The sequence below is a fragment of the Stegodyphus dumicola genome, chromosome X2 (genome assembly GCF_044657685.1).
Source record: "Stegodyphus dumicola isolate Sdum_Otavi_A_Nest chromosome X2, ASM4465768v1".
In the NCBI taxonomy this organism is placed as follows: domain Eukaryota; kingdom Metazoa; phylum Arthropoda; class Arachnida; order Araneae; family Eresidae; genus Stegodyphus; species Stegodyphus dumicola.
Genome location: NC_140781.1, coordinates 178,113,380 through 178,141,320, shown reverse-complemented (window position 1 = coordinate 178,141,320; position 27,941 = coordinate 178,113,380). Strand labels below are relative to the sequence as shown.

General features: G+C 30.4%; 1 protein-coding gene across 1 annotated transcript in view; it reads left to right on the top strand.

Annotated features, from left to right (window-relative positions):
* The window catches only part of LOC118203700 (rap1 GTPase-activating protein 1-like), a 220,969-nt gene that overhangs the window by 172,610 nt on the left and 20,418 nt on the right, over window positions 1–27,941 (top strand). The window contains exons 5-14 of the mRNA XM_085809675.1: window positions 735–941; window positions 8,092–8,195; window positions 8,299–8,377; window positions 11,997–12,050; window positions 14,728–14,811; window positions 17,159–17,259; window positions 19,773–19,902; window positions 22,834–22,982; window positions 23,092–23,257; window positions 26,190–26,462. Coding sequence (XP_085665801.1) covers window positions 735–941; window positions 8,092–8,195; window positions 8,299–8,377; window positions 11,997–12,050; window positions 14,728–14,811; window positions 17,159–17,259; window positions 19,773–19,902; window positions 22,834–22,982; window positions 23,092–23,257; window positions 26,190–26,462 — 1,347 coding nt within the window. The remainder of the gene's footprint in view (window positions 1–734; window positions 942–8,091; window positions 8,196–8,298; window positions 8,378–11,996; window positions 12,051–14,727; window positions 14,812–17,158; window positions 17,260–19,772; window positions 19,903–22,833; window positions 22,983–23,091; window positions 23,258–26,189; window positions 26,463–27,941) is intronic.

Here is a 27,941-nt window from a genome sequence, read left to right as displayed (position 1 = left end):
GGCTATCTCATACTACTATTTAAAAAAAACCTTACTATTCAGAGATATATTTACTTGCCTGCTCCTTATGCCGTTGCCTTTGTTTATGCATATGGTATATTTATTTATCATAAACAATCTTTTATGTATTTTATATAAATAATTTCAATTACCCCCCTTAAAATATTTAAAATATTTAGATAAGACTCTCATATATTTTGCATTATTGAAAAATATCACATTTTTGTTTTTTATATTTTCTTCCAATGTTTATTTTTATATTTTCTTCCAAGGTTTTAGAGAATTTTTAAAAATCAATATTTTGAGTGAATTTTTCTAAAAATGCAATTTATATGCACATATATATAAGTATAATTTTAGTTTCTTAAAAATTTTATTTTTAATTATTTTTGACAATGAATTGCTTCATTATGGCACATTCTTAAATCTTATGATGTTACATATTTTAATATTTAAATTTAAAATTTGCATTTTTTAAAGTAAATTTAAACTTTACAAAGTATTTTCTAATTCCTTGTGTCAAAATTATATTTGAAATGGAATCTTTTTAAATTGTATGAGGAATAATGACATAGGCTAAGGACCTATTAATGCTATAAAACTAAATTAATTTAATTAAACTGTCATATGAACTAAGTTTTAATATGATTATAAATTTTAATTTAAAAAAATTCTGTTTATTTCTAAGTATGTACATAACAATTAGTGTAATTTTTACTAATATTATAATGTAGGTTCTTGAGAGTGATGGACCTTATCCAATGATTCTATTGCCTCCATCTGGTGGTTATCGGTTAGATGCAGAAGAAAATGTGCATGATTTAGAAAAGAAAACTGATGATGCTGTTTCATCTGAATTGCCTACTACTATTCCTAGTTCTTCCACTTTACTTGAAATTGATGAAACTGCTACTCTGTACCGCAGACATTTTTACAATATGGTATGATTATATATATGCATTTGTTTATTTTGCAGAAATAATGTTTATGTTCTTTTATGCAATTTTGTCGAAATAATTTGAATTACCCCCTTAAATTATTTGGATAAGACTTTCATATATTTTGCATTATTTAAAAATACCACATTTTTATTTTTATGCATTTTGATCATTACATACTTAATTTTATATTTGTCTGCATGTAATGCTAAATACTCATGGAAAATATTCTAGAAAATAAATGTAAAGCAGCATTGTTACTATTATTCTTTCGGTAAGGAACTTTGTTAAGAGAAATCCTTCTAGAATTTCTACAAAGTTATAATCTTTTAAATCATCCAGAGAAAGATCTGGGGCTTGATAGATCTCTTTTTCCTTTCTTCAGTTAAATACCTGCAAGACATAACAGGATATCATTTATTTTATAATCTTGCAGTGTGCATAAAAGCGCTGACCAGTTACACTTGATGTTTGTACAAGTCCAGATGTATCCTCATTGCTGCCAGAGGTGGTTAAACATCTTACTAATACATAACAGTTCTGATCCTAAATATGCTCGATTGCTATCCAATTTTAATCATTTTTGCAATTCTTCCTCCCTTATTACTCATGTGAGGCTTCATCAAGATATTTTTTTATAAAAAGTTAAATGTTTTTAGCTCACAGGATATGCATATACTGGTGTGTATGTGTACTCTGACTAAAATAACAAAACTGATTTGATAAATTTTCTTTTGAAATCAACCCAACAGAAATATTGTTCCCTGCAGCAAAATCACTGGAATGGCAACAAAAAGATTTTTCAATTTTGTTCTAAGAATTGTTTATAGTTGCTAAGAACTTTAATAAAGATTATTTCCAAATTAAAAAATGTGAATTAAAGTTATTTAAAGAAATGAAGTTCTAATTATGAAGATCAATTTGGAGTCGGGAGCTTATAACTGGTGACTTGGAATTTTGATTTTAAAGTGAATATGTCTAAAGGCAATAAAACTGTTAAAGATACTGCACACGAACTGTGTATGGTAAATGTTAAAATTCCTCCACTTTGGTTGGATTGCCCAGAAATCTGGTTTTTTCAAGTTGAGGCTCAGTTTAAGATAAATGGAATTGTTTTGAAAGAAAACCAAATTTAACTCCTTAGTATCATAGTTAGAACCCAGATATGTTGAGAACATCTGGGATATCGTAACAAGTAAATCTGAAACGAAATATTCAGAATCCAAAACAAGGCTTCTGGATTTATTTAAGGAAAGTGAAATTACTCGAATTAAAAAACTTCTTACAGGAATTGATTTAGGCGACTTGAAACCCAGTCAATTATTACACATATTTAAATCTGTTGCAACATTGGATGTGTCCGAAAAGTTAATCAAAACACTGTTGTTGGAGAAATTTCTGGTTGGAAAAACAACTTGTTAGAGATGAAGAATTACCAAAGTTGGTGACCATGGCTAATAAAATTTCACATATGACACCTTCTAATCAAATTTTTGGTGCATTAACAGCTGATAATTGCTCAAATACAGAACTGTTAATGAAAATTAAATCCCTTGAACAGTGAATTGCCAAAATGACTGTTCATCATATATCGAGACCACGATTTAGGAAAAACTCTCAGTCCCGCAGACGATCTCGCAGTACTACTAAGGAAAGATTTAATCCTAAAGGAAAATATTCTTTTTATCATTTCCGTTTTGGTAACAAATGTCATCAGGATAAATGTACTCAGCTGTGCAGTTGGTCAACTGATAAGTCATCCAATCAGGGAAACGACATTGTGCAGTAAAGGAGGCGGCAAGCTGTACTGTCAATAATGTTCCAGAGTGTCACCAATTTCGCCTATTTATCAGATCTAAAAAAATCAAAAGTGCACTTCTTAGTGGATAGTGGCGCAGACGTTAGCATTTTATCCACTTCAACACAAGACAACCAATTTGCGGATTTCAAGTTGTAAGCAGCAAATGGTACCGAAATCGAAACATATGGTATAAAAATGTTACCACTTCATTTGGGACTTAGGCGTGAATTCCAGTTTCCATTTATAGTAGCCAAAATTAATAAAGGCATTTTAGGAGCTGATTTCCTTAACAAATTTAAATTAATAATTGATTTACATGGCAAGAAACTGTTTAATGGCGTAACTCAACTAAAGGTAACTAGTGAAACTGCTTCTATCAGTGAAAATAGTGATATTGTTACTGTAAACCATTCAACAAAATTTAATAGTCTTCTAAAACAATACCCAGACTTATGCAAACCAAATTTGTTCTTATCAGGTTTAAAACATAATGTTCAAGATCATATTATAACACATGGTCAAACTGTGCATTTTAAATCGAGACAGTTGGATCCTCGAAAGCTTGCAGTAGTTAAGCAAGAGTTCCAACTCATGTTGGACAATAACATAAGACCGTAAAGTTCTCAGTAGGCAAGTCCTCTTTATGTGGTGCTAAAAGAAAGATGGTACTCCTCGCCCATGTGGAGATTATAGACAGCTAAATGATAGAACAGTTCCTGATAGATATTCTATTTCTAGGATAAAGGACTTCCATCATATTTTAAACTCTACAAATATTTATTCCAAAAATAGATTTATTTAAAGCCTACTGTCAAGTGCCCATTGCCGAAGGAGACAGATGTAAAACTGCTATTGTTACTCATTTTGGATTGTATGTTTTTAATGTCATGAGCTTTGGTTTGAGAAATGCACCAGCAATGTTTCAAAGATTTATAGATACAGTTCTTTCTGGTCTAAATTTTGCTTTTCCCTACTTAAATGACATTCTGATGGCATCTGCTAGTGAGGAGCAACACAGAATCCATTTGAAAGATTTAATTACAAGGTATTTCGCCCACCTTCTTAGCATGCTTTCATGGTATAGTGGTCAACATGCTCAACACGAATTCGAGAGGCCCATGGTTCGAGTCCCAGCGAGGGCATTGCTCATTTTTCACATCATCTGCTTCGAAAATTCCTAATGTCTCTACAGTGGCCTCCAAACTAAAAAGGTGATGAATGATGATTCTTCACCACCAGGATTTGGTGACTGGGAATCACTAAAACCCCAGTTGTCCTTTAAAAGGGGGGAGTATATAAGGTGTTTCTCCTGCCTTCTTAGCATGCTTTTATGGTGTAGTGGTCAGCACGCTCAACGTAAATTTGAGTGGTCTGTGGTTAGAGTTCTGGCAAGGGCATTGCTCATTTTTCACATCTCCTACTTCGAAATAACCTAATGACTCTACAAAATTACTATGGACTTTGCATTAACATTTTCAAATCCATCTTTGGCACACCAGAATTAAAATTCTTGGGTTATTTAAATATTCCTCATGAATCACAACGTTTACCTGTTGAAGTCCAAACTGTTTTTAGTTACAAGCTTCCAACAACCATTCACGAACTCAAAACATTCTTAGGCAGTATTAATTGTTATTGGTGATATTTAAAAAATGCATCAAAAACTAATCTCTCCTACACGACTACCTTAAGGAAGCGAGGAAAAAAGATAAACAGGAAATTCAGTGGACAGATGAAGCTAAGGAACAATTTCAGTGATGCAAAGGTGGTTTAGTCAATGCAGCACTCTTATCATTCCTGAATCATGAACTACCTCTTTCATTATATACATATGCTTCAAACTTGGCGATTGGAGTGGTCCTTCAACAATTTGCAGATAAGGGATAGAAACCTATTGCATTTTATTCCAAAATATTAAACAAAGCATAAAAGCATTAGAGTAGTTACCAGGAATTTAGCTCTCCGACAAACACTTCAAATTCTTACTGGAAGGAAGAACTTTTAAAATATTCACAGACCATAAACCCATAATCTTTGCATTTAAACAAAAGCCAGAAAAAGCATCACCTCGTCAACTTAGACATTTACAATACATCTCTCAATTTTCAACTGATATACAGCATATAGAAGGTTGAGAAATTTCTTTGATCGACTATGTTAAAGTGCAGATGAACAAATTATGGATAAAGAATTGCAAAATTTGAAGACATTAGCCATTTCCCTGAATTTCAAGCAGTATCTGTTACCTTCTGGGAAGTCTTTGTGGTGTGAAACTTCAACAAATTATATCAGACCATATATTCCTGACAGTTATCGCAAGAAAATATTTCATCAAATGCATAACGCAGCGCATCCTGGCCTTTGAGTCATTTTTAAAGCTCTTATCATCTAAATTTATTTGGCCAAGTATCCTTAAAGATCTGCAGCTTTGGACTTGCATGGCTTCCCAAAAAAGTAAAATTAATACACACAAAATCATGTTTTAGTGATTTTCAACTGCCTTCAGAAAGATTTTGTAATGTGAATATTGATCTCATTGGACCCTTACCTAATATTTAGTGTCTCACTTGCATTGACCAGTATTCTAACTGGTTGGAAGTGATTCCGATTAACAACATTTTAGCAGACACAGTTGCCAAAGCATTTTATTCTAACTGGATTTTAAGATTTGCTATGCCATGTCGCCTAGTCTCAGATTGTGGAACACAATTTAGTTCAGAGTTGTTCAACAACCTATCAAAAATGTGTGGAATAAAATTGCAATATACAATGGCCTTAAAATTCCGGCCTTAAAAGCGGACAGCAGCTGACTGAAAAGCGCACGTGAGATAAAGTAGCGAGAAGTCTCTCTCAGTAATTCCTTTCTGGATAAACGCCACAACTTAAATACTTAACAGTTTGCAAGCTCAATTTGCATACTAAAACGAACCACATTTATTCTGGCCGGAAGTGGAAAACAAGAGGAGACTGTAAAGTTTTAAAATAAAATAAACGTTAGTAAAACTTATAATCCTTACAAGTGTTATTGTGCTAATGTTATTCAAAACTAGTTTAAGAAACATTTTAGAGAAGCAGAAATTTCTCTTTCCCATTTAATAATCTTGCATTCACAACATATGATGTGGTTTCCTTTTCTTTACTGGACAGTACCTGGGGCTTCCAATAATCTCTTCTGCCTTCTGCCATATTCGCATGTTTATTTAGCATTGTTGTACGGTAGTGTTTAAGGATTGTTGTAGTAAACAGTTTTCATATCATTTGTGAGACCCTGTAGTTTCCATTTCACAATAAAGTGTTATATACTATACTAAAAAAAAAAAAAAAAAAAAAAAGATACACATGTGCTATTTTTTTTTTCTTCTTTATTTTATGGATACCCATCTGTAATGAATAGTAGTGTTAAGCAACAAAGTTATGCATCGAACTTTGCTAAAGGGTGCAGGCTTTAGTATGATGCAAATTTCAAAATCATAGTTATTCAGAAGCAACAATTAATTATGGGGCATCGAGGAAGTATAGTGTCACAAAAACTAATGTTCAAGGATGGCAACAGGACAAAAAATGTCTTAAAATTGTTCATTTAATTAGGTAATCTTTCAGTGGCCCACAGAGTGGACATTTTGAGAATACTTAAAAAGTATTGTATGAGAAATATAAAGAAGAAATGGCTGTTTTCCATGATGTCATATTAATCAAAACAACTGAAGTAATGCAAAAGCAGTGTTAAATTTGGAACTAACTCTTGATATTGTACAAGAGTGGTGTAGCATTGAGCATCATTTGCTTAGCATGGGAAGAACAGCAAGACCACAATGACAGTTAGCTGTATCACAGTTTCTGTGGATCATTCTACTTAGGAGGACTAGGTAAGACCTTTAACCAGAGATTTGAATCTAAGGTTAGAAAACGTATGTAGTAGTTGCTATACATGTTTTTCTGTAATTCATTTTTAAAAACTGGGAGGATTCTCTTGGATTCAGAGATGTATTGTAATTCTTTGCTTTATTTGCATTCCATGTTGAAATTGGGGAAATTTTCTATACATTTTAGCAGCCTAAAAAAATTTGCTCACCGGTGTTTAAGTGAATAATTTTTTCTGGTCTACTCTTAAGATTTTCATTTGTAGGGCTAGCAATATGGGATGTGGCGAGAGGATTAGAGCTTTGCTCATTTCCATTATTTGTTTACCTGATATGTGTTAAATGCATATACTTATTCCTTTAAATCTTTAAAAATGACTTATTTAAATGTTACTTTTAAGTGTAACTGCTTTTTATTTTTATTAATGCACACACAAACCCCAAAAAAATCATTTATTTTATTATTTGTGGTTGGCCAGGCAGGCAAGACAATTAATTGAACACTGTGAATTTAACTGGTGAATATATTGGGCTGGATGCATGCACATTTTCTTGGCTTTTCCCTTGTGTAATGCAAATAGAAGCCTATTTCCCTGGAAAGATCTCCACAAAGGCATCCCTCCTTTGAGGTATAGAGCACTAGTGTGCTTTGCCATAATCCAGTATATCCAATCATTATTTGTGTGCAGAATTACAGAGTAAATTGAACTAAAAGAAATGTGAAGGAGTTAATATTAAAGATTTAACCAATTGCAGAATACATTGCACATAATCAGTATAATTAGATTAAGTATAACTCTTTTCTTATTCACAAATGGTGAAACATTAATTTTTATTACGAATGATTATATCTAATTTTTATTTGTTTAATTACACATTTATTTATTTTTTTTTTCAAAAATTTGTATTCCAAGTTATGAAGTAGCTTTTATCAGAGTAAATATAATAAATTTTGAGAGTAATATCACATACATTTTGACTATTTGTTTAATCATTTGATAATTTGACTTAAATAAAGTGTTAAAATGTGTATAACAATATGATATGATTATAGAGTAATTACGATTCTCGGCTTCTCTTCAAATGATTCTCTTTTAACTTTCTTTTAAATGCATGGGTGCATATAGTAATTGGAATCCTTTATAGTAATAACACCTCATTTAAATTTGTCTTCATGCATGAAAATGAGTACAATGGCTAGCAAAACTAAACTGATATTTTATTTTGTATCTCATCTGTATTTTCCAAGAAATATTTTTATTTATATTTAGGCTTTGCGTGTATTGAAAAGCTTGATTCCAGCTTTTTTATATGTATTTTACGATTCTGAGACTTAATTTTGTAAATATATTTTTTAGTTTGTACTTAGTACTAATCTGTGTAAATTTAACACTATATGCTTAGTGTTACAGTTCATTTTCTATTAATATATACTATTCTCTTCAATTTTAATTTATTAACTGCTTAGTTTTCAAGCTTTTCTTCTGTGTAGGAACATTATAATTTTATTATGAATGATAGCAGTGTCGGCCCTATAGTCATGTCTGTTAAATATGAAAAGATAAACTCTCAAGAGCATCTGCGGATTATTTTACGGCAAGTATTGAATTTGTTTCTTTGCATTTTTTCTTCTTGCAATTTTATTTTACAGTTTTATCCATGTTTGATTGTTAACTATAAGTTTATATATTTCTTTTAGACGAAAGCATGATATAATCAGTCATGTGATTCCTTTAACTTTTGAAAATGAATCTCTTCAAGCCCTAAAAATTGCTAAAGTGAGTATAATCTTTACATTAGCTGTGCTTTTGTTTAAAAACACAATAGAAAGATTTATAGTGTAATATATAATCAGTAATTAATTCATTATCCTCAAATTTGTAGATCTGGATTGAATATTTTTGATCTATAGTGTCATTAAATAATATTATTAGGTATAGCTTTCTGTTCCTTTTATAGTACTTTTATGCTACTGTTTTGCATTCTTTGTATAGGAAATATGTTGTTTCAACAGAGTTTACAGTTTACAGAAACTCAATACCCATTGCTTTGGCTACTTTTGACTGCACATTACTGGTGCATGTGGCTGTCTTTGTTGCAAAGGAAGAGACATATTATTTTTCTATGTGAATTCCACTTTATATAGCAGCATGGTGGTTACATCCATGTCTGGTGGCATTGAAGTGACAGAGTGAAGGAACTGTGTAATGTTTTTATGCCATATTAATCTCTCACCTGGCATTATGGCATGGGTTTACATTGGATTTCAGTCTCATTCAATCCACTTCCTGTAAACTGAAATAAAATTGAATAGCTTGTTAGTACCAGTTCTTATAAATTAAACATTCATTGTTATGTTCTTGAGACATAAGGGCCTGTTGACATAGAAGCCCTTACCAAGGGCACACTTGAAATTAGTGACCATAAAGATAGTGTATTGCTCAGATATGGCACATTTCTTTTTGTGTGGGGTGATATAGCAACAGTTATTGTTGTCCAAGTGTTACTTTACAAAGTCCTGATTTGTTTAAATTCTGCAACTAGAAACAAGTTATTGTAATAAATTTCACCTTTTACCATACATTGTGTCATTTTATTTCTACTCTATCTTTTATTTTGTGCTTTAAAATTTTTAATGCAAGTCCATAAAATGTTGTACCCACCAATAGTTTCTGAGTACTAGGTGTTTTCCTGAAAAATAGGAAGACCAAATTTCCTAAAAAAGAAAAAGAATACTTAGTGTTTTTTTTTTTTTTTTGTGTGCGTGTGTGTGTGTGTTTGTGTGTGTGTGTTTGTGTGTGTTTGTTTGTCAATGTCTGGTATGAATTTGAGGAAATTTGTCCACATGAAAAGTGGTCCACGTGTAGTCGAGTAGTTAATTTGCTAAACACTGACAGGTTCGACTTGGGTTTATTCCAAGTAAATGGGCTGGCTGCATGGGCGTTTTTGTGGTTTTCCCCGTGTGTAACATGTAGATGACCCATTTCCACTAGAATGTTCTACAGGAAGGCATCATTCCGCTTAGGCAGATAGCCCTTAGTGTCCCTTGCCGTAATTAAATAAAATATACTAAATCATGTAAAATGCCGTCTGTAAATGTAGCTCTCTTTTAAGTGCTCCATAAAGGCAGATGGCCCTTGCATAAATTGCTGTAATGAAATAACCAACCAAGCCTAAAATTTAGCTTTTTCTGTCTTTTATAGTTGTAAAGTAAGATGTATATCATAATCTCTAAAACATAAAAAATCTGAATTGTGTAGAATTTCCATTCTTATTGCAATATAGTGTTTAATTCAAAATTGATCTGTGTTTGTCGCTCTGTGGTGATGGTCTTTTAATTAGACTGTTTAGATTTGAAAGCTGCATTATGATGGGTAAATCAGTTGTCTTTCTTCATACTCAATACAGATAATAATAATTCAGAATTACAGAGACATTTTTAGCTTTAGAAACTAATTCTTCTAAATACCTACAGATTCAGATAAGTCAAAACACATTTCTGTGTCCTTTAAATGGCACATGCCAAAGCTCAGCTGGCAAGGGACTAACCATCAGTACTAAACATCACATAATCAGGTATGTGCTGGGAGTCTAGATTGTTTTTAAAGGTATGTTCCGAATTTCATATGGCACAAGATGTTTCATTTTGTTTTCTTGCATACACAAAATGTTAAAAATATGCTGTTCAAATGAATTACTTTAAAAGACTAAAAATAACTTTAACAAAAAATGAGTAATTTTTCTCTTAGGTTGTGAGTGTATACTCTTGTCATGTGCACCTAATGTATTCTAAAATTGAGATTATTTTGAGAAATGCTTTTATAATTAAACTTCTGTTTATTGCTATGTTGAATGTGATATTCTTTTCATGTATTTTGTTAGTACAGTCAAAAGTCTTTAATCCGGACATCCAGAATCCAGAATGATCTATAATCCAGACCTCAAAGCTACAAACTTTCTGTGCCTGAGTAAACATATCTGCATTATCTGAAAACATTCTGCGAAAACATATCTAAAACATTTCTGCACATGCATAATGCGTTTACGCATGCACGTTTAATGTATAACAGATGGTATAAGCTAAGCTAAAATTATCTAATTATCTATTTCAGTTAAAAGTGCAGATTGCAGTGTTCCTTAATCTTCTAATTGGATCCGGCTTATTATATTTTGCAGACTGTTAGAGCAATTTTATAAAAATAAGCTTGAACTTTCAATTATGTCAAAAAGAATTTCCGATTCTGGAGCTGCCAAAGGGTCTACAAAGCAAAAGCATGTTTTGATGTCCATCAAACAAAAAGTGGAATTGCTGCAAAAAATGGATAAAGGCATATCCTTTGTTTCTCTAACTATTCCAAAATCTGTTTATCAATTTCACGCTGCTCTGCGAAGGGGGGGGGACGTTGCAGCGCTATCCTCGTCGGCCCAGTTGATCTGTCAGCACTATCCTCATCTTCAGGGAAGATGTTTTTATTTTATTCGGCTTGTAATTCCTTACTAAATGTAGTATTTCATCTTGATGTACTCCATCTTTGATATGATTTAAATCAAATTCCTCGTCATTATAAATATCACGAATACAAATCAAATAGTTTTCTGGTTGCAATTTTCTAATTTCGACTATGCGTAATGTATGTTTTACGCATGCACATGTTGAAAGAAATGTTTAATAAAGTAAACAAATAAATATTAAGCTTTTTTTTTCGTAAATTTTGATACCCTTTAGATCATAATTGCTCTTTTTTTCATAAATTATGGCATATATAATCATAAATATTGTGTTCAGAGAGTCAAAGAATACTAATTTCAACAAAGATAAACACATTATTTCCGTATTATATAAAAGCTTTTACCTAAACTGTAATTTTATATATGCTTATTAAATATTTTTCCATCTACATCACATCAATAACAAAAAGCCATTTTCAGTTATCATTTTTGCTATGAATAAACCTTTACCAATTTCATAGGGTATGAGAACATACTAATCACTGATCATTGTACCATAGGTTGAATTTCTAGGTAAAAAAAAATACTGATATATATGTGTTTTTGTGATTTCCTTCCTTAAAAAAAAGATCTATTGTTCTTAAACAGCCTTTATTTTGAAGCTATCCCTGTTTAAGCATTAAAGCGCAGTTTATGTGTGTTCCAGTCATAAGTTACCTGCTTTTGTACATACGTTCTACATCAAGCCTTTTGATTTTTATATTTCGTTTTTGTGTACTTATTTGCATTACTGATCCTGTGCTTGAAGAAACATTCTTTTATTGCATATTATTAATCATGGCTCCTGTTTTATATGATTTATTATGTAATTAGTATGCATGCACTTCATTACCTGCATTTTCTTTTTAGAAGAATTTTAAATGATCATATTTGTTTTTGGCGTTCCAGATTTTATGCGATGACATTACAGCAGAAAAATTCTTTGCTGTGTTATTTCCTAAGGTGAGTGCTCATATTCAAAGTATTTGGTGAATGATCATTAATGAAATACTCTCCGTAAAGAAAGAGATATATATGTGATATCGTTCTGCAAGCATTTCCTCTTATCCTTTTAGTCAGAAACTTTATCAAGATCTCACAACCAGTTTTCATCTTGCATTATCCAGTGTAGTACAGTCAAAAGTCGTTAATTCGGACACCCATAATTCGGAATGATCTATAATCCGGACATCAAAACTAAAAACTTTCTGCGCATGCGCCGCGTTGACACATGCGCAGAGGTGTTCACACGTGCGCGTAAGACCTTTTACGACTGCGCATATGAGTGTGCGCAAGTGCAGAATACGTTTTAGCGTGCGCATTTTATGTATAATGGACGTATAAGCTAAAATTATCTAATTATCTATTTCAGTTAATGTTGATGATTGCGTTGTTCCTTAATTTTCGAATTGCATCCGGCTTATTATTTTTTGCAGACTGTAAGAGCAATTTTATAAAGGTAAGCTTAAACTTTCGATTATATCAAATAGAATTTACGATATATATTTGTTAATATGTAAAGGATCTAAAGCGAAAGTATGTTCTGAAATCTGAAATCTGTTTATCAATTTCACGCTGCTCGGCGGCGGGCGCGTAATGAATTGGAAGTTGATTTGTCAGCACTATCCTTATCTTCAGCGCAGATGTTTTTATTTTATTTGGCTTATAATTCCTTACCAAATGTAGTATTTCATCTCGATATGCTCCGTCTTTGATATGATTTAAAACAAGTTCCTCATCATTATAATTCGCTTCCGATAGCGAAGAAACGTGACAGAGGTTATTGAAAACAAAAAAATTTCGATTGATAAATTAGTCGGTGTTCTTGACACAGCAATTATAGGACTTGAACGGCGGAACTTTGTAACTGAACAAGAAATTATGTCTGTTTAATAGAATTAAAGAGAAAGTATTATCACATGAAACGAAGCAAAACTTAAACAACTTACATTGAAAGAAATGTTTAATAAAGTAAACAAATAAATATTAAGCTTTTTCTTTTTGCAAATTTTGATACCCTTTAGATCATAATTGTTCTTTATTTCATAAATTACGGTTTCATATTTTTAATTTTAGAATTTCTGCATGCCATCTTACGAGATTTAAACTGATGATCTATAATCCGGAAAAATCGATAATCCGGAATCGCCGAAGTCCCGACGAGTCCGGATTAACGACTTTTGACTGTACATCATAATTCAAATCCTAGCTGTGAACTAAGCACAAAATTCATCTGAGTTCAAATTAATTAATACGAATCAGATTTTGCATTCAGAAAGTTTACTTCTGACTACTAATGTTCACTCATAGAAGTTGTCTAATTGACAATTACTTTAAGATCTAAGAAATGAAAAGCCTTTTCAATTATAAAAAAAGCAAAATGTTTTCAGAATTGAATGAAAATTGTTTCTTAAAACAAATTGAAATTAATAATTTTTTTTAAAATATTTTTTAAAGCAGAGAAATTATCAGAAGGGAAGGCTATCATTTTCTATTTTTTTGAGTAGCCAAAATAATAGCTTTACCATACTCTCAGCTTGTTGCATCATTTCACAACTTTTTTTAAAAAGCTAATATTACTTAAGATGATTGTGAGCAAAAATAATTGACTTCACCTTTGAATGGCCATAAATATGTTGCAATACATTTAAGACAAAAAGCAATGCGTGCATCTGTAGGCTATACCTTTGTATGCTATTAACAAAAGAAGTATTATTTCTCCTGACAACCTTTTTATTTGTCTGATTTAATAAAAAACGTATCTTTTTTATGTATGGAGAATTCGTTTTCCTAGTATTGTAGAAATTACAACTTGAAGATCAGCAGTTTAAAAGAAAGAAAAGTTAGCTTAACATTCACATTGTTAAGTATAATGCAATCTTCATTACCTCTCATCAGATTAAGTTTCCAATAAATTCTTTAGTCTCAAGAAAACTTGTGTTTTAATCACTTGGCTATATATAATGTATGATAAAAATGCTCTTGTGTTTTATCATGCTTGTACTCCAAGTTAACTTGAGACAAGTGAAATAAACAAGTGAAAATTATAGATGTCTGCTATTAATATTTTTTTATAAGTTGCATTAAAAAAGTCTTTTGTAATTACTGAATGCTTGAAGCTAGTTATCTACAACTGTTCTTGAAACGTTCATCCATGTATAATGTCATGTAATTCTTTAAGTTAAGCCGGACTCCTTTTTGTTTCTTCAGTTACTTCTTGTAAACATATCAGTACACATTGATTTGTATGAATGTGCTCAAGCCAAGAAATCTTATATTAAGTTTATAGGTTTAAAAATATTTTAAAAAGCATTTCAACAAGGAAGGATAACTTTTTTTAGCTTTCAAGTTTTGCCACAAATGTTTGCCTTTTTGCATATTTTTGAAATTATTTGTTTATGTTTAGTTTCGATTTTTTACAGGTGACATGCATATACTTCATAACTGAATATTCTTTAGTGCGTTCTGTTTTAATTTTAATATGAGTAATAAAGGTTCAAAATAGATACAAATTTTGTCCAGAGTTATATTAATAGTTGGATTTTATAGAAATGTGTTTTGAGTGAAAGTGCTTTTTTTTTAATCTGTCATCTTTTAAAATTTTGTCTTTTTATTTTACTGAATATTTATTGCTTTTTAGGCTTCTGAGCTTATTATGGCTTTTGATGAACATGGTTTAGTGAACAAAATGAAGTTTGGTGTGATATATCAAAAGCCTGGTCAAGTAAGTATTTCTTGTTTTCAGTATTTACCATAAATTAAGCTCTCAATGTCAACTTAGTTGAGTAATTTGTGAATACCCAACTGTATTATGCTAGCATAGCATCATTAAGTGGAGACAAGAATTTTTAGAAATTTTGTGCATTATTCTTGGTTGCTGAGTTGTAAGAGTACTCCACTGACAAAGTAATCTATAGTTTGATTGTAAGGCATAGTACTTTCCATATATTAGCAGTTCTAATTAAGCTTGTTTTGCACATTTTTGCTTATTTTTTGTTGTTAATTAGCAACAATTAAATTTTTTCCTGTTATATATTTCAAATAGAAATAATTTTGTGAGAAGGAATATTCACAGTATTATATAGGTGAGTATTTTCAAACACATTTAAAGAAATATGTGATGTGATTGGTTACAAATTTATGTGAAATAAATATATCCTTTCTGAAGTAAATGCTTACACATGTAGTTTGAAAAATCTGTTGACGCTGATTAAATTTTTTAATTATCTGCAGGTTTTAACTGTTATGAAGGTTTGTTATAGGAAAATGTTTTAAATATTGTGTAAAAAATTGAATTGTTTGTTTTATAGCAAACCATTTCATTTCAAGCGGTACTAAAGATATAAAATTTTGTTGTATCCTTTGCATAGCCGTTTAGTAACATTTTGATATGACTTAAAATATCTATTATCTCAAGAAAATCTTTTGAAGAAGATAAAGCTTTTGAAGCTTCTTTGTGGTAAGCAATGAATCTGGTTGTTTCAAATATGTTATTTCCGTATCATGAAAACTGTCTAAAGAATCTCATTTCTTGAATAAAAAAAAGGAGGCATATTTCTTAGATATTTTCTGTTTCTTAAGATATCTTTTAAACTCAATCATAATTAAGAGCTTATATGCCAAAGAGGGGGCCTTTTATTAACTGTATAAGCCTCTTTTCGTATTGCAGAGGGGTACTTGTTGTGTACTCCTTTTATAATCTTTTCAAATAGCCCTTTTTCCGTGCACTTTCAGTAATTTCATTTTTTATGCAGGTAAGTTTTAAGGACATTTTGTTTACAAATAGATACATGGTTCTCAAAGTAATAAACTAATCTGGATTTTCTTCCCCGATGCTTCCTATTGTAGTATCAATTCTGTTGCTGTGATATGCCTGACTCTGAGTCAGCTTAAAATATTTCAAGCTACATCTATATATTTTGCGTAGATTCTAATTATTTGGGTCATTAACATTAATTTGGGCTGAAAATTTTCCTTGAAATCTATTTAAAGAGTTTTTTTTTTTTTTATGAATATGGTCTTGGGAAATAACTATAGTCACCGAAGCTCTAAGTCTGAGGATGTATGGTAGATGGTTGAGTGCATCTTAACCCTATCGAGTGAACAATCAGAATAGTTTGCACAACATGCATCTGAATACTATCCAGTTAAATAGTTTAAAGTTTCTGAAAAAAATGTTGCCATTTCCTTTGCAGTGCTATCCACAAGTTTAACATTCTGGGTGGCACAGATTTTTTAAATTGCTCATGATACTTGTTTAATCTCAGAAATTTCCGTTCATTAAGATATTTACATCACAAAGAAAGTAAGAAAGCAAAATTTTTAAATTATGAGCTACTATATATATATCAAGTAACAGAAAGTCTCATGACTGAATAAAGGCTGTCATGCAACTCAGAGAGTTAATTCCAAAATTGATCAGTAATGCTTTACATTCAGTCTGTCCTTGAGGTATGGTGTACAGTAGGATGATGAAGTCATTTATGAGAATAATCATAACTGTCAAACTGCTGGGCTTCTGATTAACTTCAGATTTTCTTAATAACCTACAATCCAGTCACTGATTTTATTGGCATTTAAATTTTAGCCCATGTCTCATCCAGCCTCATCATATGATGCAAGAAATTCCTTCACAGAGATCCGAGCGAGTGTGAGGAGAATTTTTTAGCCATTTCTGTATTTCAAATAGTTCTGGTATTTCTATTTTAACCCATTGATACACATCATCATTTCCAGGATATGGTTTTTTAACTTCCTTTTTCACCTTATCACATGCACATAGCATTGAAAGAGAGAGTTGGTTTATTGTAGATAAGTTATGTTTCAAAATAATACATTAAAAAAAAGCACCGGTTTTCTTTTATGTTGTATAATTAGTAATGTTGCCACTATTAAAGTTTCAATTCATATATGTATATGTAATTTATGATTAGTTTATTTATAACAAAATTAATTTTTTGTACATGCCTTTATCAGCATACTATTATAAAATACTGAAGTCCGTCTTTTTATATACATTAAGTTTAGCTGAGTTATTTGGTAATTTAGGAATTTCTCATTTCCTTCCTTAGACAACTGAAGAAGAAATGTTTGGCAATGAAGTGCACAGTAAAGCAATGGAAGAATTTTTGCAGCTGTTAGGTGAAAAAATAGAACTAAGAGGATTTACTGGGTAAGTTTTTTTTTTTTTTTTTTTTTTTTTTTTTTTTTTTTAAGAGAGAAGAAATCATTCACATAATGAAAAATAAGTTAAAGGATATAAAGTGAAAGATATATGTTTTGCCTAGAATATTATCTGTTCATCACTCTGGGGCAGAGATAGTTTTGTGGGATGGTTCAGTCAAGCAGTAGTCATAAATTTCTTTTTGACCCATTAAGACATACAAACCCACAACTTTATTTCCAACAATGTAGTAAATAGATTTCCACTGTAAAGTTTTCTTATACATTTTACTCATAGTAATGATCTGCCTCTTCTACCGTATAAGTAAACAAATCATCACTTATAAATAAGTTAACATTATCACCAGTATTACCTGATAAACTTGGCATAACTGTCACTCCTGAATAACCACTAAAGGGCTCTGCTTTGAGTATAGCATCGATAATTGAGAAGATTGGATAGTTATTGCATCTTCATCATTATGACAGGATTCCCAAGAAAGCTGCATAAGTCTTGGATGATTTCTTTTCTTTTTTTAATTTTTGGTCAAAATACAAAGCATCCTTGCTGTCATTACTGTCATTAAAATTTAAATTGAATCCAGTTTCACTCACTAACAAACCTAATATATTTGTTACCTTTGCAAGTTTCGTCAGTATTTCCATTTCTTTGATCTAGATTGAACATTTCTTAGGATGTCTTTTTTTAAATGTTTTCCTTAAACATTTATGTTCTTCGTGAGTGATAGAATAACTTCTAAAATTGTACTGCTTTGCTTGGTAAAGAGATAGATTACTGCATGCATTTTGTTTCATTTACCATTTATTACACTGAAAACCTTGGCGAGTAAGTATATGAGTCTTTCTAGAGAACAACATTTTATTATTGTTTTATGACAGCTAATAATGCCTAATAAATAAATTCATAAAGAAATTAATAATTATTATGATCAATAACTTAAAAATGGCCTTTAAATCTAAAACAAAAGCTAAATTGGTATTATTGCCTGACCACCCACTGAGGTAAGTTTTGTAAACAGATAATACCCAAACCGCCAGTTAATGTTAATAGGAAACTGAAAATATATAATTGTATTTGGTGATGCAACATGTCTTGGAGATTTTATGAAATCTTAAAATTCTGTGAGAAAGTTTGCCATTGGTGGTCAAAAGCTATGTTTAATCATTTTTTCACTATCTATAAAATTTTAACTGGTAATTTTTTTTTTTTTTTTTTTTTTTTTTTTTTTTTTTTTTACTGTGATGTATTTCTTGATAAGATTTATATGTGTGAATGTAGCTATATGAATAGATAAAGGAAAAACTGAGCATTCAAGTTTGGGAGACCTTCCCTCTTAGTATTTACTCAATTAAAAATAAACTCTTATTTTATGTAACGTTTTTGCCTGATTATTGGAAAGGAGTTAGTTAATTGAACAAAACCTAAATTATATTTTATCACTTGTAGAAAGTTGATTTAATAGTGAAAAAAATTCCAATCATTTGTTATTCTTTCATTCAAAAATAATTTTAAAAAAAATATTGATATCATAACCAAATGAATATAAAATCAGCACTTAATCATTAGGAACTTATTATATGAGGTAATATTACATAGAAATTATTTTTTAATTTAGCAGTATATATAATGATATATTGGATGTCCTGTTTGTTAATGTAATTCACAAAAAATTTTATATGCAGCTGTAAATATGCTACATTTTTATCAGACAGTGTAATCTTTCAATATTTTCTCAAAATAGGCCTGATAATTCTGTATTCGGAAATGTTACAATCAATAATCTTTCTAAAATCAATGAAAGGTGTTTAATTATTTTTCTACAGTTTTAATTTATTAAAATTCCTTGCCAATTCAGCTGTAATAGAGAAATAAATCTAAGGATAATTCTGACTTTAAGCAGTATTTTAATATTGTTTACGACTTATTTTTACATTGATATTCATACTGTACTGTGAATTGTTATTCGATGCTTTAAATTTAAAAAAAAAATTTCTGACTATACTTATTAAAAGCATCCTCTTCTGTGCTATGCACAACATATGACAGCTCATCATTAAAAAGAAGTGAAATAGCATAGATTTCTAGATTACATGTTAGATTAAAGGAATAATGTAATTGTCTACCAAATTTATAGATTTCACATCTTGAATGTAGCTTCCAAATGCCAAAATAAATTTAATAATGTATGCAAAGTTGTAAAAAAAGCATTTTATAACAATATTTAATTCAAAGTTTGACAGCAAGATTGTGTTTGATAAACAGCCATTCAGCATTCCTTTGATTTACAACTATTTAATATCTTTTTTTCAAGTTTGTAGCATTTGCTTTTCATTTTTAGAATGCAATATAAATACCTTGATTTTAGTTTCCAATGTTTCTTGACATGTTAGTATGCGGGAATCCTTCTGCGACATTTATTACTCCCATTTTAATCATTCTGTGCTTAAAATTTATTAAATCTTTACAATAGAACATTGTTGAATAACATAATATATGTTTAGTTTTAGGGGAGGCTTAGATACCCATGATGGTTTAACTGGTGACTATGCATTTTACACACAGTTCCAGGGTGTTGAAATAATGTTTCATGTTTCAACTCTGCTTCCATATTCTCGACATGACCCTCAGCAGGTACAGCTTTTCTTTAAAACTAATTTTTCACTGCTGTAAAAATGCATTAACAAGATGTCTGGCACTGATGAATGAATTTATTTAACAATTCATTTTTATGCAGCTTGCTATTTTAGGCTGTTGTTAAGTATTAACCAATGTAGAAATATTAAATTTAAATGCAGTTTCTTCACCAGGTAATTTGTCTGGATGAAGTGGTAGGTTCTTCCAGATAAATTTGATGTATATTTGGTCAACTCCTGATTAACTTAACAGTACCAAAAAAAGTTGAGTTTGTTTACTGTAGAGCAATGGAAAATTACTATCGCAAATCATCAGCATCAACTGTGTCAAAAACAAATTTTTACACTCATTTGAACTCAAAGTTCTCTTGTAAATATTCCCCTATATGTAATGTCATTTATTAGTTAGTCATTTCTTTTCTAATGATGTTAATTCTTTCATTGTTTATAATATATTCTTTTGGTTTTACGTGCTAATTTAAATGACCAAATTATTCTTCAGGTTGATGACTTGAAAACATAGCTAAATTGTTAAGTGTTTTTCTGCTGTTATAAAACTGATTATTATAATATTCTGCATTTTTTTTAATTGCCCTTCGATTAAGAATGATTTTGACTTAACCATTGATATCATCCTCAGTATTACCCTTGCTAAATGGGAGTTGATTGTGTATCTGTAACAAATGCTTATAAATTTTCAGCTTTACCATAGCTTTGCTATTTAAAATGATTAAGTTCAGTTGAGGCATTCTCCCTCTTAAGGAATAAATTATTTATTCAAAAATTCAAAAATGTATAGTTGCCTATATTTATTAGTTTAAATTTCCTGATTGCTTATGGTGCTAAAAGAAAAGTTTTTGCTGACTTTAATGGATGTTGCTCATAAATTTTGTTACTATGTTAAAATCAATAAGGTTCTGGAAATTTTTGTCAAATACAAGTAGTGCTACTTTTTTGTACTTGGAATATTGTTTTTACTTACCATCTATTAAATATATTTAGTCTTACTATCTATGAAATGCATAAAAATTTAAACAGAATAAAACAAAAATACAATTTTACTTGATAAAAAATTCAAAATAATTATCAAAAGTAAAATGAAATAGCCCTCTAACAATATTTAAAAAAAGTTTCCTGCTATGAAAGAGTATAGATTTTACATGCGATACGTTGAGATCTTGAAATAATGATGCAGGTATTAAATATAGTGATTCATTATTTGTCTTATACATTACGTTCATGAACACTTTATGCCCAGAATTGAATTGCAGATGTCTGTTCTGATACATCCAACTGAACTACAGGAGCTGGGTAAATAAGTGAATCTTTCTTGAAACAGAGAGGGGTTAATTGCAGGCCAAGCATGTATTGAGCAAGATGAGCAGCTCATAAACTTTTAAAAGGTGAACTTTGTTTACTTTAGGTGTAAACTGCAAAAGGTTCTATCTAAAATTTTGATATCACCATAAGTTTTCATAGGGAGTTCATTTTATTTTTCAGAATTCATTTACCATAGATTGTCAAGAACCATGCTTCCTCTTGTCATCCAGCCTCTGAGCTTATGCTCGGTAACTGAGTAATTATGATCTCTAATTGTGGAAGGCAATGACCTTTCTTTTGCTTTTTTTTTTTTTTTTTTTTTTTTTGTATTTGTAAATTGGTTGAAGGTCTTTAAGAGGTAAATTTTTTACGCATATCCAAGGCTAATTGCCAAATTATAAGATCTAAGACATATACTAAAACATATAACATTATTAATTCACTTATAATGTAAAGAATTAAACGATAAACCACTGCCAAGGTTACATGGCAGGAGTGATTTATTTTGCATTCACAAAAAAAAAAAAAAAAAAAAGGAGATGGAGGCAAGATGCCAGCTGTAAAGCTATGTACAAAAGTCAAATCTTGGTATGTCCTGGCATTTAGCTTCTGCTTTTCAGTGTACCATGCAGTGTTTAAGATTAGGTTAATTTACTGTATATAGAGCTATGCTAGTGCATTAGGATTTTTATCTTCCATTTCATTTCTTTCATGTTCTTTTTAATTAAACTGAGGCCTTTAATGTAACTTGGAGCTATTCAGATATTGAATATGTAATCTTTTGAATACAAACCATGGAGTATGTTATTTAATTTTTGGATTAAATAATTTTAATGACATCTCTATGACAGTTTTAAGTGTTCAGTTGCATTTATTATTTTCTCTATGGCTGCTTAGCTTTGTTTTATGCCTTAAAATATAATTCTAGATTCATGCTTGTAAAAATTAATGGTCTTTGAGAAGCAGTTTAAGTACTAAATAATTTACTTTCTCATTTGCATGGCATTTTGAAATGGTATACTGAAAACATCAAACTAAGAACTGTTTCCTTTTAATGTGTTAGCAAAACTTAAGGTTTATTTAAGTAGTAAAAATGTCATTAAAATGCCTTTTACTAATTAAGTTCATTTTTGATGGTAACAAAGCATTTTCTTTTGCATCAAAATTTCTGAAATTCATAAATAAGAATAGAGATTAACAGAGCAATAGACATCTGTCAGCTTCTGATGTAATTAAAATACAACTGTGCTTGAAACTAATGGTTCTGTGAGCTAACACACATTCCTTGTAAACTATATTTCAGATAATTATATATTGATTCATGTCTTCTCAGTACTAAGGTTAGTTAGATTTACAACTATAATCTTCAGATTTAGTTTCTATTGTAATATATAACCCTGCATCAAAAATTTGTCCAAATGCTAAGTTAATGTTTTCTTATCAAAGTATATCTTCATTGAATTTTATTTGCATATTGGATAAGTATCTCTCAATTTTAATATGTGTTTTCTTGCTTGATAAGCTCTTGGACTGATTTTTGTACAGAACTTGAGCTTAGGTAACTTGTAAAACTTCTTTACATTATGTTCCTTGTGCATTTTATTTTCAGCTTCAAAGAAAACGGCATATTGGCAATGATGTTGTTGCAGTTGTATTTCAAGATGAAAATACACCATTTATGCCCAGCATGATAGCTTCGCATTTTCTTCATACATTCATTGTAGTCCAAGTTATAGATCCATTATCTTCTAATACCAGGTTTGAAATCCTTCAGTCATATGTATTTGTTGCTGTTGACCTAAATACTCTGTTATTTGTCACTGATTCTTATACTCCAAAAAAATAAAATAACTATATTACTTCATAGGTATAAAGTGTCAGTTACTTTTAGAGATGATGTTCCTGCTTTTGGTCCTCAATTGCCCAGTTCTCCTGTTTTCAAGAAGTCTGAAGAATTCAGAGCATTTTTTTTAACTAAACTCATCAATGCTGAAATAGCATCTTTAAAAGCCAAGAAATTTGTTAGTCTTGAAGTAAGTGAATCAGTTCTAAACATCTTGCAAACATGCCATATTTAATGAGATTGTAAAATATTTAACCAAATTCATTTATTTTTGGGCCACCTAACTGCAGCTTAAAATAATTAAATAGTTGCATTTTTGAGTGTTTTGCCATTATAAATTAGTATTTGCTTCAGTCTTTAGAGAAGTTTTCTGTAAACTTAGCAGATTCTTGTTTCATATAAAATTTTTAAACCACGTGTGTGTTTGGCTTTTATCCTATACAAGATGTGAAAAGACAGGGAAATTAAATAAAATCAATTGTATAAAATATTTTCTGCTGTGCTTGTGAGTTGTTTTTGCTAAAGGGTAAAGGAGAAAAAATTAAAGGCCATTAGTAAGGATTACTTGTTAAAAAAAGCTTAAATTTATTATTCCATGCATATCAGATTATTAGACATAATTTCCTCTGTGTTTGGGATAGTATGATAATAAGTAGTTTTACACTGCACAAAATCATCTGAGCTTTGAATTAAAGTTATTTTCTTAATTAGAAATTTTTATCAAGCAGTACTACCTAGTGAGCATATTTAATTTTGTTTAATTATTATCCTTTTAGACTTTTCCTAGTAACTCTAAGTTAAAAATGGGGAAATCCTGCATAATGTTAACCTTTATATTTTGGTAAGTTAGGCAAGTAGAGAACATAGGTTATCATCTATATAAAACTTAATGTTATAAGACTTAATGCACAATTTTTATTTAGTTTAATAGAGTAGAAATACAGAATTTGGCATATTTCTAAAATAAGTTAGAAATTTACTGTACAACACTATTTCAGGAAATTATAGTTTTTTTAAATGCATTTTGTGGCCTATTTAGAGAATATGTTTTACGACTGATTTTATCTTTGAAATTTGTTTTCGTCTTTAGGAATAATAGATTAAAATCTGATCAGTGTGGTATAAAATAGGAGCTAAAGTGTTGTAATAATGACTGGTGTAGCCTTCTGGGAAAATTTTTCATTCATTGAAATTACTCTATGTCAATTATTGAATAAAAATTAGCTATGCAGTAAATATTAGAACCAAGTATAACCTTCTGAGCATTACAGTAAATAGGAATGTAACAAAAAATGAGTGTTAAAACATCTTTCAGTTCTAAACTAAAAATAAACAGCTAAATAAATACTAATTGCAGCACTATATATATCTCCTTTTATGTTTAATTTTATTCTAAGAGAACACTTTTCAAAACTAAATTAATGAAAGTAATTTTAAAATTTGTAACATAATTTATAATCTAATTACTTAAATTACAACATAACTCTAGAAGGCTTGTTTTTCATTCTTTCTTATTATTTTCTTAAAACTTTCTATATACGTGTTGAAATTATACACACTTATTTTATATTTATTCCTACATTACCTAGTATCCTATTGGGAATCTTGTGATTTTTGGATTGATCTGTAACACCATTGTACTTTGGAAGATTTTTGGATACAATGTTTCCTGTGTAAAATTATGTATTGAAAACACTATTCTGAAGTTTCAAAATATGCATTTTTGACATCATGTTCAAGCTCTTAAATTACAGTGATTTTTTTAAAATGCGGAATTGTAATAGTATTGCATAATCAACTAGCTGTGGAATGAATTAAATAATTCTGCAGAAATATTCACAAAAGTGTGTTAACAACTGTAGAATGTAGCAGGAGTTTCAGTGAAATAAAAACTCACACTACCCTAAAAATTTTACTTTCACTGCCATGGAAAATTGCTTGAATCTGATAATGCTTTTTTACGAAAAAAGTGCATCAGATAAAGAGGCAGATGATCCTCATGTCTCATTAGCATGAGACATGAGGATCATAAATTTGATGGCATTTCCTAAAAATCCCAGATTTTTTTAACTGCTTTTCAATTACTAAATAAGTGCATTTAAAAATTAGTCTTCATGCTATTGTTAACTCTCAGTGTACTGTTCCATAATTTATGTGGGCTTATGTTCATTTTGAATGATAATGCAGATCGAATACTCTTGCTCCATGTTTAGTAAGGATGCTGAAAGCTAAAGTGCTTACAACTTGAAGTTAATAGTTATCTTGCTGTTAAGAAATTCAAACAGAAAGTGTTTAGTATTTTAAAGTCAAATATCACCTAAGTATAACTGTAGGTGGAAAGGTAAACATTGGCTGGTATGAAACTTGCATTATTTTTCCTGATTTTTTTCCCTCTGTGTATTGTGTGTGTGTGCGCATGCACGAGCACTTGCTTCATTGTCATGATTATAAAATTATCGTTATCTTCAAACTTTTTTTTAAAAAGTTGTCCCTTGAAATTTTTTTAATTTAAGACTGGCCATAAAAGCATATGTAGCTCTATAATGAGTTGAAAAGTGATTCATTATTGGATTTAGCTTTGAAATAAAACATAATAATTAACGATCATTTTAACATTAATAAAATAAGATGAGACTTAAATGTTATTGTGTAGAAATTACAGTTTTAAGACAGAGTTCGTTTTTGTGATATACAGGTATATTCCATATGTAATTAAGTTAATTTTTTGAATTTTAAACACAACTTCTTGCAAAAAAAATCTGAAAAGTTTACCCATTAAATGATTAATGTATTATTAATTTAGGTTTTAAGATGGTATTTTTAAAATCTTGAAAATTGTTTGAGATATAAATAGTAGGAAACAAATTTATGATATTTTTAAGACATTGACTTGAACATGCTTCATTTTTTAGCTCTCTAAAGATTAGTATTGCACATACTTTTGCACTGATTTGTCATTCAGTACTTCATCGTGCAGTGGAATTAAACATGATGATGTGATTCAAAATAATCAATGCCTCTTGCAGTAATAAGCATTGTTACAACTGTACATTTTACATATGCATTTACTTAATAAGATATCTAACATTTAATGTATTAATTTAATTTTATTCATTTTTCAGAGGAGGACTAGGAATTCTCTCCTACAAGCACTTCATGACAATCTTCTTGAAAGAACATTGGACTTTTGTGGATTTTCTATTCCATCTGATCATAATAAATCTGAAATTGGTACTAGTTCAGGTTTCTTTGATTCAGTTAGAAAAGCATTAAGTGGGCGCAATCGTAGTCATTCTGTTGAATCAAATTTGGCCCATGCTACACCAAAACGATCATCTTCAAGAGCTAGTAATAGCAGTTTAACTGGAACCTTAACTGGAGATACAACACCTTCTGTAAGTTTCATTTTCATGGTTTTGTTTTTATTTTTTAAACTCGAAGATTGCAATGTTTATTGTACAATATTTAACAATTTGAGTTATGAAGTTATTCATAATTTTGTTTTTCCGGATCCATTAAAACATTAAAAAATGTTGTGGGTGGTGTGTTAGCAATCAAGCATTTTTCTGTTTGCTACATTTTCATTAACTTCATGCTAAGTGCAAATATGATTTCTTCTATTTTTGGCTCTTCACCCATGCTTTTAGGATTCTCAATAATTTTATATTAAGGGCAAGTTACAAACTCATCAGTATTTAATGTGAAATTTATTTATTAAATTATAAATCGGTGTTCTCTAAAACTGAATAGAGGGGAAATACAACACTATTCTGCCTATGATTATTAAGGTTTAAAATCCTATTGCTTATTTACCATATTCGACGCCATATAAGACACACTTTTTTTCCTAAATTTGGTCTCAAGAAAGTTACCTGCATTTTATACGGGAAGGACAACAGTTAGCCTGGATAAAGGTCTAGACACACATAACTTTTTCTACATCTGCCATAATTACTTTGTGCATGGGTGAAATATCTGTCTCCAAAAAGTGGCAAAGCTCGAAGCTGATGTCGAAGTTCGAACTGGTTCGACGGTCACACTACATCCATGGAGCCTTTCCTTCTTTACATAGACTTTCTTTGACTCAGCCAACACACATCTCGGTATTGGTGCTACTTTGTATAAACGTGTCGGTATCGGTGCTTAAAACTATTTGTTTAAAAAAATACCAAAATACCCTGGAAAATATGACTGCAGGAAACAAGAGATTAAGCTATACAATTCAGTATAAACTAGGAGTGTTAAACTACGTCAAAGTGCATGGAAATAGAGCAGCAGCAAGGCATTTTGGTCCACCACCTACCGAAAAAATGATACGTACTTGGTGACTGCAGGAAGATCAACTGAAGACTGCTAAAAAACAAAAACATAACCTTCGATGCCCAGCTCCATCTTGGCCTGAACTTGAAAATGCCGTAAAAACGTGGGTGATAGATAAGAGAAAATCTGAGATGTTTCAACCAAAATGATAATCAATGAGGCCAAAGGATTTGCAGAAAAACATGGGAATCAGAACTTTTCAGGATCTGAGGCCTGGTGCTACAGGTTCATGAAAAGGCAAGGCTTATTAATGTGCACAATAACAACTATTGCACAGAAAATTCCAGCAGATTATGAAGAAAAAATACTAGCATTTCATAGGTTTGTTATAAATGCACACAAGAAAACTTTTGAGCTCTGTCAAATAGGAAATATCAATGAAAGAGAAAGAAACCACATTTTTAGTTATTGTGGTCTATCGCACGAACTATTAAAACTTTTTTTCCTTGTGTGTGGCCTTCTAAATAAGGGTGCATCTTATATGCCAGTGTGTCTTATGTGCTGTCAAATACGGTAAGTGGCTGTTGTAATACTCTTAAAATTATACTAGTATT